The sequence below is a fragment of the Halichoerus grypus genome, chromosome 3 (assembly GCF_964656455.1).
Source record: "Halichoerus grypus chromosome 3, mHalGry1.hap1.1, whole genome shotgun sequence".
NCBI classification, from domain to species: domain Eukaryota; kingdom Metazoa; phylum Chordata; class Mammalia; order Carnivora; family Phocidae; genus Halichoerus; species Halichoerus grypus.
Genome location: NC_135714.1, coordinates 88,218,562 through 88,231,648, shown reverse-complemented (window position 1 = coordinate 88,231,648; position 13,087 = coordinate 88,218,562). Strand labels below are relative to the sequence as shown.

Below are 13,087 nucleotides of genomic sequence, written 5' to 3'. Positions count from 1 at the left end.
AAATGCATGCTCATATATGGAAGTGGCCTTTTTAGGCCAGATTAGCTATATAAAGAAACTTTTGTGGCTTTTTTCTAATCAGAATCACTTTCCCCCCAAATGCATGGAATCTAAGTTTTTATATTTTGCATTTTTATGCATGTGTCCCTTTTCTGTACCCAAGGTAAAATATGCCAGTTTGATGTTTATTCCTAAAAAATTCTTACTGCTGTTTTCAAAATTTTTTGCCTAAACAAAGAGATGTCATTTGGGACTAGGATTAGGTATAATCTTTAGGTGGTTTTTACAGTTATAGGGCAGTGTGCCCCCGGGGAGTGTGAGCTCAAGAAACAATTTGGTGGCATTCTCATTTTCTGTGGAATACAACTAATCCAGAACAGCTTGACCTTGGAGCCCAGAGGACTCAACTTGATGAAGAGCTTAGTTGGAGCTGAAGTGGCAGAGACCAGATGAATCATATCAAATGTGACCATTCTGGGGCTGAAGATGATTCCTAATTAATCTTTGATCCTCTGAGGTATCACATTTCCCAAATCTATGTGTCCATAAGGGAGCCAATGAAAATAAGAAAGTGGCAATTTACCTAATCCTTGAGCACCATGGCAGGCCATCTACTTATGAAGGCTGTCATTTTCCATTCTACACAAGACAATTGTCTACCATTTTCTTAACCAAAGTGGAATAATGAGGGCAAACTAAATAATTTAAAAATCTTACTATGGTCACTGTTTTACCAGCAGCCTATTTACTCTTTTAAGAGTTCCTCAAGATGTCCTATTTAGGACCTATTTTTTCAGATTTTGAAATCTTGAGAAAGGCTAACAGACTGACTGCAATTAAATGCATCCAATAAGCATTGTTTCATGCTAGACCTTAAGTATTAATGGCATAAAGCATTTTAATTGCTTTTCTTTTATTCTTATAGTCCAATGTCCTGTGAATCTGAAAACTCTACTTCTCCATTGTTCTTTTGAACAGGCATGTCCAGACATCCTCCAGCTCCTGAGATCCCTACCTTTTATCCCCTGTCTCCAGGTGGTGTTGGACAGATTACCCCACCTCTTGGCTGGTAAGATCCTTCCTGCAGCCTTCAGTCAGGCATTTGAGCATATGTTCTTTCCATTCATGGAAATCAGCTTTATGAATGATAACACTTGTGGAGTTGAAGAAATTTCACATCAACAAGCAAAGTGCTAACTTTATTTCATTTCAATTTGAAAGATTAAAAAATATACAGACTTTGAAATGGATTGAATCCCTCTGCTAATATGTGTAGAAAATGACTGTGTAGCATTTGCTTTGAAGCTTATAGTCTTACGGATTCAATTTGTGGCTTTGGGCATTTGCTATGCCTATACAAAGTGCTCAGTGTGGTTCTTCTTGTCTAGTTTTTTATGAACAACTTATTTTTGAAACAAACTTAGACACACTGAATATCAGTCTTTGCTTATAAAATGAGCAAGTGAAGGAAATGGCAACTAGAAATTCAAAAATACAAAAGCATTTTTTGAATGTTAATAAAGTAAGCACCAGTTTGAGTTCAGACAAGTGAAAACCTGATGTTTGGGCTTCCTTTCTTCGGAATCCAAACACTCTATTTTGTTGTTTATTTCTAAAAAATTCTTACTGCTCTTTTCAAAATATTTTAAATTATAAAGGTAAAGGAAAGGAAATATATTTTTGGAAGAAAGACTTTTATGTACGTAGTGCAGCCCATGTTTATCATGTTATTGTTAGCACAGAGCTTACCCCCATCCCACTCCCATTCCTTCTCCATCCCTTCCTCCCCGCTGCTCACTCCATGGAAACACTGCTTCAGCTTTAGCAGAGGAACCCTCTCCTTTCTTTATCTGACCCTCTGTCTCCAAAGCCCCCTATCACTGCCCCAGTCCCTACCTTGACATCCTTATGTTATCTTTCTTCAGCAAGAAGGGGTCATCCTGCCTTGGAAATTCCAGCTAGCTCTCTCTCTCTCTCTTTAGCACTAAATCTCCCAGTCAACTGTTTGAGTTTAATTGATTGTGCATATACTTCCAAACCTACATCAATTATTCTGTCTGAACTTACTACTTAGGGGCAGTAATCCTGTGCTGAGTGGCAGCTGGGAATAAAGATTGTGTAAATGAGAAATGTGAGATGTAGGGAAAAACAGAGAGAGATGGGATTCTCAGAGTGGAGAGGGAGTAATTCCAATGAATTGATCTTTTATTTGGGTATATGAAGGGGTGGGGAGTGCAGTGTTTTTAAAATATTTGTTCATTTTTATATAAATTTTCCCCCCTTTCTTTCCTTCCCTGAAGTTTCTTAAAGATTCTAAAAGTAGTTATTTCACCATTCTCACGGTTCTGTTATATTCAGTAAACATGTGTTATATGCCTATTTTGTTCAAAGCGTTAGTGGGGTCAGGAGAGAGGAAGGGGTAAAAGGTCATTCATGGCCTGGTTTGCTTTTCAAGTTGAGGGTGGGAGATTTTCTTCAGGGTAAATGGTGCTTTGATGGGGTGGAGAGTAAGAAGTGAAGCAGTTGGATACCTGAAGAAATGCTGTGCTCTGTAATGACCCCCACGCAGTTCTTTCTGAATACCCCCTCTTCTCTCCTCATCAAACCCTTATTGCTGGTTGGTAACTCGTGTTTTGTCATTGATGGGTTCCTTTCTTCTGTGACCTCAGGCAAGGTCAGCCTGTATATCCCATCACGGGAGGATTCAGGCAACCCTATCCATCCTCACTGTCAGTCGACACTTCCATGTCCAGGTAGGTGCAGGTGCAAACTGGGCACCCCAGGACAAGTCGCTCTTCCTGCGCTTGCATTTTGTGCGCCTCTGCTTGCCTCTCGGTTGGCTAGGAGGGTGCATAACTCAGCCACGCGTCTGTCTGTGCAGTGTGCCTGGCTCCCACACTAGGTGTCGCAGAGAGCCCTGGGTGGAGCCAAACGCTGCACCCCACCAGCACCAGCCACAGCCCTCGGGGAGATGGGCTCAGCAACACCCGGGAAACGGTGCATCCAAAAGAATTCACTGCCACCTGACTGTGGGATGTGAAATGCCCTGAAAGCAGACATTCTAAGAAGAGCTTGTTTGATTCAAAATATGCTGGGAGTGGGGTAAGGGGGAGGATAAAGACTAGTTTGGTCTGAGTTCTGTAATTTGCTTCCTTTGAGGAAAGTTGTATCTGTTTAATGCTACAGTGTTTGAAAATGCCCAGGGAGTCGAGAGCCTTCCTGGACCAAGGCGGTCAGAAGAGAAAGAATGGTGCTTATTGGCTGTCAGGCCATGCGGGGTGTGTGTCCTAGTGTGTGAATCAGGCCCTGTGTGGACATGTTTTAGTTCAAGCGAAGCTCTGTGAGATCTGCCGGCCACACTGCTCTGTGTAATGCTTTTGCTTCTGGAAAGGATGGTGTCTGTGCTTGATGTACACGCACATTTGTTGTGCATCCTCTGTGTGTTCGATGTGGCTTATTCAAGGGAGCTAGCATTATTGTGCTGGAAGTCAAGCTGTTGGCCTAGCAGTTGGTTGTGAATCTTCACTTTTTATTATATAGGTATGAAATTGGCAATTTCTGGGGAGAATTTCAGCTTTTTAAAAAATCATTATGTGCTCAGTAAATTGTAAATCTAGCTGGTTGAGGGGGATGAAATTAATATCCTTTCCCCAAAATATATTTTTACACCTTTTAACATTTTAAGAACTCTTGGGTGACCGGATTTTCTCCCATGCGAATGACCAGCATCATGTATCTTTGCAAACGGTACATGTAGCAGAGCATCATTACTTAATCAAAATATTTGTATTTTTCCCATGCCTCCTTAATTTTTAAAAATTTGTTTCTGATCTAAGCAGAGTTCCTTCTTTCCTTCCCAGATGAAGGAATTAATTGTGCTGGCTGTGGTAAAAGACCTGAGAACATTGTTCTTGTTGAATTAAATGTTCACTTTAAAAGAGTTTGAAAAGCAGGGCACCTGGTTGGCCCAGTCAGTAAAGCACGCCGCAACTCTTGATCTCAGGGTGGTGAGTTCAAGCCCCTCGTTGGGCGTGGAGCCTGCTTATAAATAAATAAATAAATAAATAAATAAATAAATAAATAAATAAATAAAACCATTTGAAAAGCACAAATGTCTAAAGCATATTCAAATTTATCAAAGCAGTTACTGAAAGTACTTTTATTTTTCTTGCATGGCAGTTGCCCTCCTTTGTGTTGTACGGTTGTGGATATTTAAAGATTTTTTTTATGCTCTACCAAGCGTACTCAGGAGAAAAGCCTTTAGTGTGTATAGTTTTTACCTGGTGCAGAACTGTAGCCTTCCTTTAATTTTATTACCAGTTTTCCATAAGACTAGATCTTTCAAATAGTACTTTCTTTCTGTATAGAAGATTATTTTAGAAGATGCTGATGGCAGCTTTACTAAATTGGGGACTGAAAACAAACTTCCCATCCCTTATTTTCTCAGTTGTTCTCTCCAGATATCAATAAAGAAGCCAACCATCTGAGAAGACTTAATGCGACAGTTTGCTTAGGAATGTAGGCAGAGATATTTTAATGTGGTGTCTTTAGCTTTCATTTAAAAATCATTTAAAAAGCTAAATCCTAATAAAGTGTTATGTTTCCAGCAATTACACTTACTGAAATTCTTCTTTGAAAACTGCTGTGCAAGAAAATTGACTTTTTTTTTTTTAATTCTACGACCCAGAGCCCTCCCAGGAAAAATGTCTGATTCTATTAGTTTGAAAAAAATTCTGTTACACACAGAATAAGTATAAATATTTCCACTTGAATACAGAGAGAAATTAATTATTGGCCCACTCTAATTCATAATTACTCCTGTGTGTAAAGATGTGTTTTCACTTTCAGCCAATAGCAGTTAGTGCATTGTTTCAGAAGTCTGCCTCCTTTTGCTACAACAGCCACTAGTACATATGTTTTCCTTTCTTTCCTTCTTTCAGGTTTTCCCATCATATGATTCCTGGTCCTCCTGGTCCCCACACAACTGGCATCCCTCATCCAGCTATTGTAACGCCTCAGGTCAAACAGGAGCATCCCCACACTGACAGTGACCTAATGCACGTGTGAGTATGCATCTGGTTTCACCTGTGAATGCCTTAACAAACTGAGGATTTCAACACAATTTCTTCTTGCTGTTGTTGAACATTTCCTCCCTCTCTTTTATTATGAAAATCAGTGTGTCTCTGCCTTGAAAGTTCTGCCCCTGAGGACTTTAAGCAGCTTGATACTCAGTGCACTGATTTTAAGATTGGAATGGAGCACAGACCTCAAAAGATCAAGGGAACCTCACCAAAATGGAGTAATCTTCAGAGTATGGGCATTGAATAATCTTGAGCTGTTCAGCAATTCACTACCAGGTTTTAATTGGGTTCTGATTGTTGCACCTGATGGTACCTGGGGGCAGTAGACCGGAGGGCTCCATGCATTTCCTTCCGGACTTGCACTTAACCCTGCTCGAGGCTTCAAAAGCACAGAATTCGAGGGAAAGGGGCAAACCAAGCCCAGGATCCCCTATCAGGCCAGGGTTGTCTCAGGCTGTTATAGCAGGACTAAATTCCCTGAGGAGATTAGTAATTGAACTCCTTAGTCTAGGGTCTATAGACGGGGACGGGAGGATGGGGTGGCAGGGTGCATATGATAGTGCATAAAACCCCTGCACATGTAGGCAAAGCCAACATGCATTTGTTTGGGGCAGAGAGTCTAAAGTTTCATTAGCTTCTCAAGGGGGCCCTTGACCCAAAAAAGTTTAGAACCTCAGTTCTGAAAGAGGAATAACCACCCATACTATGTGTTTGGCTTTTCCTGAGGTAACCAAGGAGCTCAGGCTCAGGGCCCATTTTTCGTCAAACACTTCTGTAGCTATAGGTAAACTTTCTCAAACCAAAGGATCCTTACTCCTACTGAGTTGTTTTTCTAATTTGATGCTGTTTTGGGTGCTTATAGAGCTCCTAGAGAGTTGTCCCTGGCCTGAGTTTGACTGGTGACATGAACAGATGCTCTGCTTCTCTCCTCCCATGTCCTCCTTCCCCTGTCCCTCCCTCCCCACCCCCCACACCATCCCAACCACCTTTTAGGAAGCCTCAGCATGAACAGAGAAAGGAACAGGAGCCAAAAAGACCTCACATTAAGAAGCCTCTGAATGCTTTTATGTTATACATGAAAGAAATGAGAGCGAATGTCGTAGCTGAGTGTACTTTAAAAGAAAGTGCAGCTATCAACCAGATTCTAGGCAGAAGGGTAAGTAGGGGGGTGGGATGTAAATGTTTATGGTGACCTTGGAACTGTTTCGTTAAAGGTGATCATAGAATGCGTTTGTATAATCACAGCCACTTTGGGAAGTAAAAGAAGATAGGATAATAATCTTTAGGAGGATTAAACGATAGAATGCATTGTTAACAACTTAGATTGTACCTGGCACATAGAAAACCTCCTGTAAATGTTAACTGTTTTTCCTGTTATCATTTATTGGGTGTCTTTTATGTGCCAGGTACTCTAGTAGGCATTAGATAATAATTGCTGAATAAAATAGGGTCCTTGTCTTCATGGAGCTTAACGTTTTGTGACAGGATGCAGATGCTAGACAGATAATTACCAGTGTATAATTAAAATTGTGATAAATACTGTGAATGTAAAGAGTAAGATTCTATGAGAAAGAACAACAGGGGGCTAGGGAAGTGCCCCTCTAAGAAAATGGTATTTAAGCTGAGACCTGAATGAGGAGTAGAAATTAACCACGTGATTAGTGGGGAGAGGTGGACCCTCCCCAGATGGAGTGACAGGTGTGTGCACTCGTGTCTGAAGCAAGAAAGCACTTAGCCCACATAGGGAACTATAGAAAGGCCTTGCAGTACCAGCCACGCTTCTAGAAGAAGCCGGGCAAACACAGGTGGCCACTCCTTCCAAGACAGAAGTAGATCTGTTCTACTCAGAAGCTTTAACTGGACGAATTTATATGAGCTGGAGAAGTCTTCATTCTAGAAAAATTGCTCTCTGGGTCTTAAAGTATATATGTGCGTGGTTTCTGCATTGCCTCCTTTCTTTTCATTCCTTCTTTTACTCATGCCAGGATACTTTTCTGATCACCTACCGTATACCAGGCACTAGGCTACAACTAGGACAGGCACTCTAAGATTTCTTTATCCAACCACCACCCAGAGGCCAGTAAATCTTTCCAGGTGCTTTTCTCAGGATTGAAAAGGTTTTAAAACGTTAGGTATCTGAGGAGTGGTGGAAAAAATTGGAATTTTTCTAATATTACATTATAATTTTAGAAATGCTTCATTTTAATTTGTTGATGCTCTTCATATATGTGTGATAGGTTACTTAAATTATGACCTTACATATTTGTTTTTGCAACCTCTCAAGAAATTCATGATTTGTAAGTGAACATTTAGGCGAGAAAGGTCTAACGACCTTTGTAAAACTTAGATCATCGTGTTTTAGCTGTTTTTACCATGTTTGATACAAACCTAATAAATTTCAACATTCATAATGGAAGACATGCAGAAGATTTCCAGGCCACATAAACAGATAGAGGGAAGTAAGCTCTCTTGCATTATCGATTCCTGTTGGATAGCATAAAAATGCAGTTATTTCCAATCTGCAGGACACCAGGGTTTCAGGGGGTAGGGTGTGGTGGCAGATTATAGCTCTCTTGGTGCCCCATGTACAATACTCTCCCTCCCTGTGGATTCTTAAACACTTAATAACAATAATTACAGTGATTTCCCAAGCGAGAGCATAGCAGAAAAATGATTCCCATCATCTTTGAGGAACTTCGCCTTAAAAGTTTAAAGGCTGATGACCATTCCCCCTGACCCTTTAAAAGAAGAAACCAGAGGGAAAGAAGCGTTGATGTTCTTTTTTCAGTTTATATAAAACTCTTAGCTTTTTTCCCGTTTTTGAGTTAAAGGTCCCCTGGCCCTCCAATGGGAATTATTTTCCTGCTCAAGAGAGTAAGTAAGGATATGATACGGAGGTATGCTTCCTATTTTTAATGCACATTTCCAACAATTGCTACTTTCTCAGCTCCCTTAACGATCCCCAGATCAGAGCGTGTGTCCTAAAAGATGGTTCTCATTTGGGATCTCTCTCTGTCTTTGATTTGGACACCTGTTTCTATTTATAGGTCTCTGAGATCTTTGATTAAGATCAGGTTTTCTATCCTTTCATAACTCCCCTCTGGCAGGGTAGTCCTTGCTAGTTCTTTAAAGTTCCTGCTTTAAAATCATGAAGTTTTACACTGGGATAATTAGAATTCTTAAAAGTAGAACTTAAATCCATTCTGGCACATTTTATCTTTTTTATTTTATTCATTTATACTGTATATCTAAAAAGAAATGTTCAGTCATTTGAATTAAAGTTTTCTTCTTCATGTTATAAATAATAATAGCACAAATCTTACTTTAAAAGAAGCCTTTTCAGACCTTCCAGGCTGTAAGGAAAGTCCATTTGTTGCAAATTTATTGTCAGAATTTTTTTTATCTTGGACTGTATACGTTTTCTAAAGTTAAATTGGTATTTTCCCAACAACTTGGGAAATGTTGACAATGAAATCTGATTTTTTTTTAAATTCAGTTTTTCAGTAAGCAAGAGATAGAAAAGTGTTTTTAAAAGCCCATTGTGTTTCAGAAATTCCTATAAAGAAAGACCATATTTCTTGTTTGTACTAGACTTTTTGTTTTCATTTACAAGGCTTTAATACCATTGTTTTACCTACTGTTTTACTCTGGTAAATGATCTTTTATTTGTGGGTAGATTAAAAATATTAGAAATACCAGGGAACTAAAAGCAACTGAAAATTCAAGTAAATAGTTCGTGGCCTTTTTCTCCTTGCATTTTGCTTAGTTTTGTTAGCTGGGATCATTTTGTCAACTTAAATGTCCCGTTTTAACTCAAAAATAACTGGTTGTTTGGGTAGAAGACCTAACCTCCATACATATTTTGAGAGATAAATTTTATAAAACTTATTTCAGGTTTTCTCAGCAAGTTCTAAAGCTGCCAGAGACTATATAAAATTATACCGATGTATATTGCATTAGTTTAAGAGAGTTCTGACTTGTCAAATGGATAAACAAATTTACAAAAGTTATAATTTTACTTTTTTTTCCTTTTTGTCTCCCTGTTTGTTCCTTACTGGTAACACTTTGCCTCTTGCCAATCACATTTAGCACCAGAACTGTGTAAATATTAATGATCAGTCTTTTCTTTAAAAAACAAAAACAAAAAAACCCCAACAGACAATCAAAGCAGATCTTTTCCATTGTGTCCAGTTTGTTTTCCGCCCTATGTAGGTCTCAGTACTGGGTCAGTGTTCCAGATTAAGCAAGGCCAGTGGTTGGGAGAAGCCTGGTTTAAACTCGCAGCACTGCCTCAGACATGCCTCCTTCTTAGGCTTGATTTCACTAATTGTATTCGTTCTGCGGGTACAAAGAACTGTGTCTCAGGTAACTTTTTTTTCAGGGTTTTTTTCCTTCCACCTCCCCAGCGTGTCCGGCTCCCCCGGCCCCCCATCATTTTTAAAAAGAAAGGCATATTACCTGATTTGCCTTTAGATTCGGACCCAAGTCCTGCTTCTTAACTACTTGATACTCTGCACTTCTAAAGTGATTTAAAAATAAGCCATCTGTCCTATCCAACACTGAGGCCCAGGCTGGTTTCAGGGGCTTCCAGAGGAACTGAATCCGAGGCCCTGCCCTTAGGCACCGCCTGTGCTGGAAGCTGGAGTGGGAGGGTGCGTGCTGCGGAAGGTGCTTCAGCGTTCTTCTTGAGATCAGGTCCCTGGTCCTGAAACAAACAGGAGCAGCAGGTGTTTGTGTTCTTGAGGAAAGCTGCCTAGCCATACCTCAGGAGCCTCCTCCCGGAGAACTTTTTCTCTTTCGTTGCCTCTCTCCCTCACTCCTCTGTCCTTTCCCCACTCCAGTTCAGCCACACCTTTCTTTTCTTTGCCTTATTTTTTAAAACTAGGACAGGGGAATTAAAATCAATTAGGCAGGGTAGCCATGAATGAGAAAGACCCTCCTAGCACCCCAGAGCTGGGGCGAGCAGGAGTGGGCAGGTGGGAGCTGACCCAGGGTGTGGGTGTGTGTGGTGTGGGTCAGGTCTGCCCCTCCTGTGGCTTCGCCTCCGTGCCATCCTCTCTGGCTAGTTGGTCCCCCAAAGTCCAGCCGGTTCTCCTGGAGGGTTCCACTGGCAGATCCTAGCACTGAAGAAGTGGGGAAAATACTTGAAAACTGCCTGCTAGGGCACCTAGATTGAGTCGTGTGCAAACATATGCAGAGCAATGTGCAAATGTAAGCTGTTTAAATTTCCGAACGGATGCCTTGCGTACACAAGCTATTTTGCTGTATATGATACATAATTATGTCAGTTATTAAAAGGGAAATGGAAAGTTCACAGGAGGATATCAGCCATTACATTCTCCAGGTTAGATACTCCAGTCTCAGATTCTAGATGGCAAAAGAAATCTAGATAGTGCTCCTTGCTTTCCATCAGAAGGAAGCTAAAAACCATAGCCATAAAGAGCGCACGTGTGATTGGACCGTGTTATCGGTATGCTCCCTCTAGACAGGTAGTGTGAGGAGAGGGTGATGGGACAGAGACAGACTGACTTGAGGTCTTGCTTTATAGACAGGATCATAGGATGAAGGTTTCAGACTCTTCATATTGACAGAGTGGGAGAGTGTCCATGTGAGGTGAGGATGCATCTGTGTGGAAAAGACATCTGGAAATTATCACATTTTGCATAGATAAATGGTACTTGGTCTCGAATACCAGAATATGGTACAGACTGAAAAAGCACTAAGTTGGGTGTTGAGGGTCACCAGTGAAAGTTCTCATTTACACTGGAAAAGAGAAAGAGTGGGTGACAGATCATTTTACTTCGGCTATTTAATTGCTTTTGATGTGTTCCATGTGATATGGGAGAACAGGATAGAGACCAAAGTTTGAGTTGCACTCTCACCTCCAGATTCCGAGTGGGTCTATGCAGGACTTGCTCTTCTGTCATTTAAAAATAAATCAGAGTTTAAGTGCTTAATATTTTCATTCTTTGATGTTTGAAATATGTAATATTATTTCTCTTTTGCTTACCTGATCTGTTCTCCTTCCTCTTTTTGTTTTAGTGGCATGCCCTCTCCCGTGAAGAGCAGGCTAAATATTACGAATTAGCACGGAAGGAAAGACAGCTACATATGCAGCTGTACCCAGGCTGGTCTGCAAGAGACAATTATGTAAGCTCTTCTGCACACCAACAGCTCGCTACTTTCACTCATTCTTTCTCTTACTTTTGTATTTTTTTTTTTTTTTGAGGTTTTATTTATTTATTTGACAGCGAGAGAGGGAGAGAAAGAGCACAAGCCGGGGGAGCGGCAGGCAGAGGGAGAGGGAGATGAAGACTTCCCGCGGAGCAGGGAGCCCCACATGGGACTCGATCCCAGGACCCTGGGATCATGACCTGAGCCGAAGGGAGACGCTTAACTGACTGAGCCACCCAGGCGCCCCCTTTCTGTTACTTTTGTGATGGAAATGTGTTTTAGAGTACAGTGGCTCCCCCCATCCTCCCTTATTCGCTGGGGATACATTTCAGGACCCCCAGTGGATTCCTGAAACGACCAATAGTACTGAACCCTGTATGTACTATGTTTTTTCCCGTTCATACATACCTATGATAAAGTTTATAAAGTAGACACAGTAAGCGATTAACAATAATAATATAGAACAATCATAACAATATACTGTACTAAAAGTTATGTCAATGTAGTCTGTCTCTCTAAAAATACCTTATTGTACCGTACTCCCCCCTCTCCTCGTGAGGAGGTGAGACAGTAACATGATGACATGAAGTGAGATGACTGATGTAGGTGTTGCAATGTTATGTTAGGCTGCTCTCGACCTGCTGACGCCACATTAGAAGGAGCATTGTCTGCTTCCAGACCCTGCTTGACCAGGGGTAACTAAAACTGTGGAAAGCAAAGTGGCAGATAAGGGAGGACTACTGTATATGTAATGCCGGTACTCTTTCCTATTTTGGGAAGTTAATGAACTTTATAATAAAGATTTCATGGATATATTACATTTGGAAAGCTTTGAGCTATCATACTTTTTTTCCTCTGGTTATATAATACATTTTTAAGGTAAAACTTTAATCCAAAAAAATCCATAAAAATGTTGGTGAAAAACAATTTTTTTAAAAAGCCTGTAATCTCGAGGCGCCTGGGTGGCCAGTCAGTTAAGCAGCCAACTCTTGATTTCAGCTCAGGTCATGGTCTCAGGGTTGTGGGATCAAGCCCCACATCAGGCTCTGTGCTCAGCAAGGAGTCCGCTTGAGATTCTCTCCTCCCTCTGCCCCTCCCCCTGCTCATGCTCTCTCTCTCTCAGATAAATAAATACATCTTTAAAATAAAAATTAAAAGCCCATAATCTCATCCTGTAAAGGTGACATTAGTAATAACTAGTTACATTATCTTCCAGGTATTTTTTCTGTGTATATGGTTTTTTAACTTGGATATAATTGTGTGTGTGTGTGTGTGTGTGTGTGTATGTACATACACTTTGGTGTAATGCTTTTATATATAATAAGCGTTTTTCTGTTACAGCATAGTGTTTCTATATATCAATTTTAATGGCTATATTATATTATTTTGAGTGAGTGTCACAATTAACCATTTTTTTCGTTTTTAGACATTTAAGTTACTATTTTTTTTTACAATTAGAAATAATCCTACAATGAAGATATCTATGCATAACAATTTTTCTTCTGTGTTTAGGGTTATTATTTCTGTAGGATAGATTCACAGTAGTGGAATTATTGAGTTAAAGTATATAAACATTATAAAGGCTCTTTGATACTTATTATCAAATTTCTTTCCAAAAGGATATTTTCTAATTCTTAAAAAAGAATGTATTCAAGTGACTGTTTTGCCACAGACTAATTAGAGCTAGATTTAAGAATTTTTTTGTTTCGTAGTACTGTACCTTGATGTCTATTACGTATTTTATTCAGATGGAGTAGGTATTATATTTTTTAAGTTGTCCTAATTGGCCAGAAATACCCCATTTATAGGGCCCGTTATTTTATTACTTTAGA

At 40.1% G+C, this 13,087-nt stretch overlaps 1 protein-coding gene across 6 annotated transcripts in view; it reads left to right on the top strand.

Annotated features, from left to right (window-relative positions):
- LEF1 (lymphoid enhancer binding factor 1) overlaps positions 1–13,087 on the top strand; it is a 118,769-nt gene that overhangs the window by 87,419 nt on the left and 18,263 nt on the right. For 4 of the 6 annotated variants that reach the window (XM_078069057.1, XM_078069058.1, XM_078069061.1 and 1 more), the window contains exons 5-9: positions 979–1,069; positions 2,670–2,753; positions 4,941–5,063; positions 6,075–6,237; positions 11,124–11,231. In XM_078069057.1, the coding sequence (XP_077925183.1) occupies positions 979–1,069; positions 2,670–2,753; positions 4,941–5,063; positions 6,075–6,237; positions 11,124–11,231 (569 nt within the window). The remainder of the gene's footprint in view (positions 1–978; positions 1,070–2,669; positions 2,754–4,940; positions 5,064–6,074; positions 6,238–11,123; positions 11,232–13,087) is intronic. The other 2 variants (XM_078069059.1, XM_078069060.1) reach the window with 1 other exon arrangement.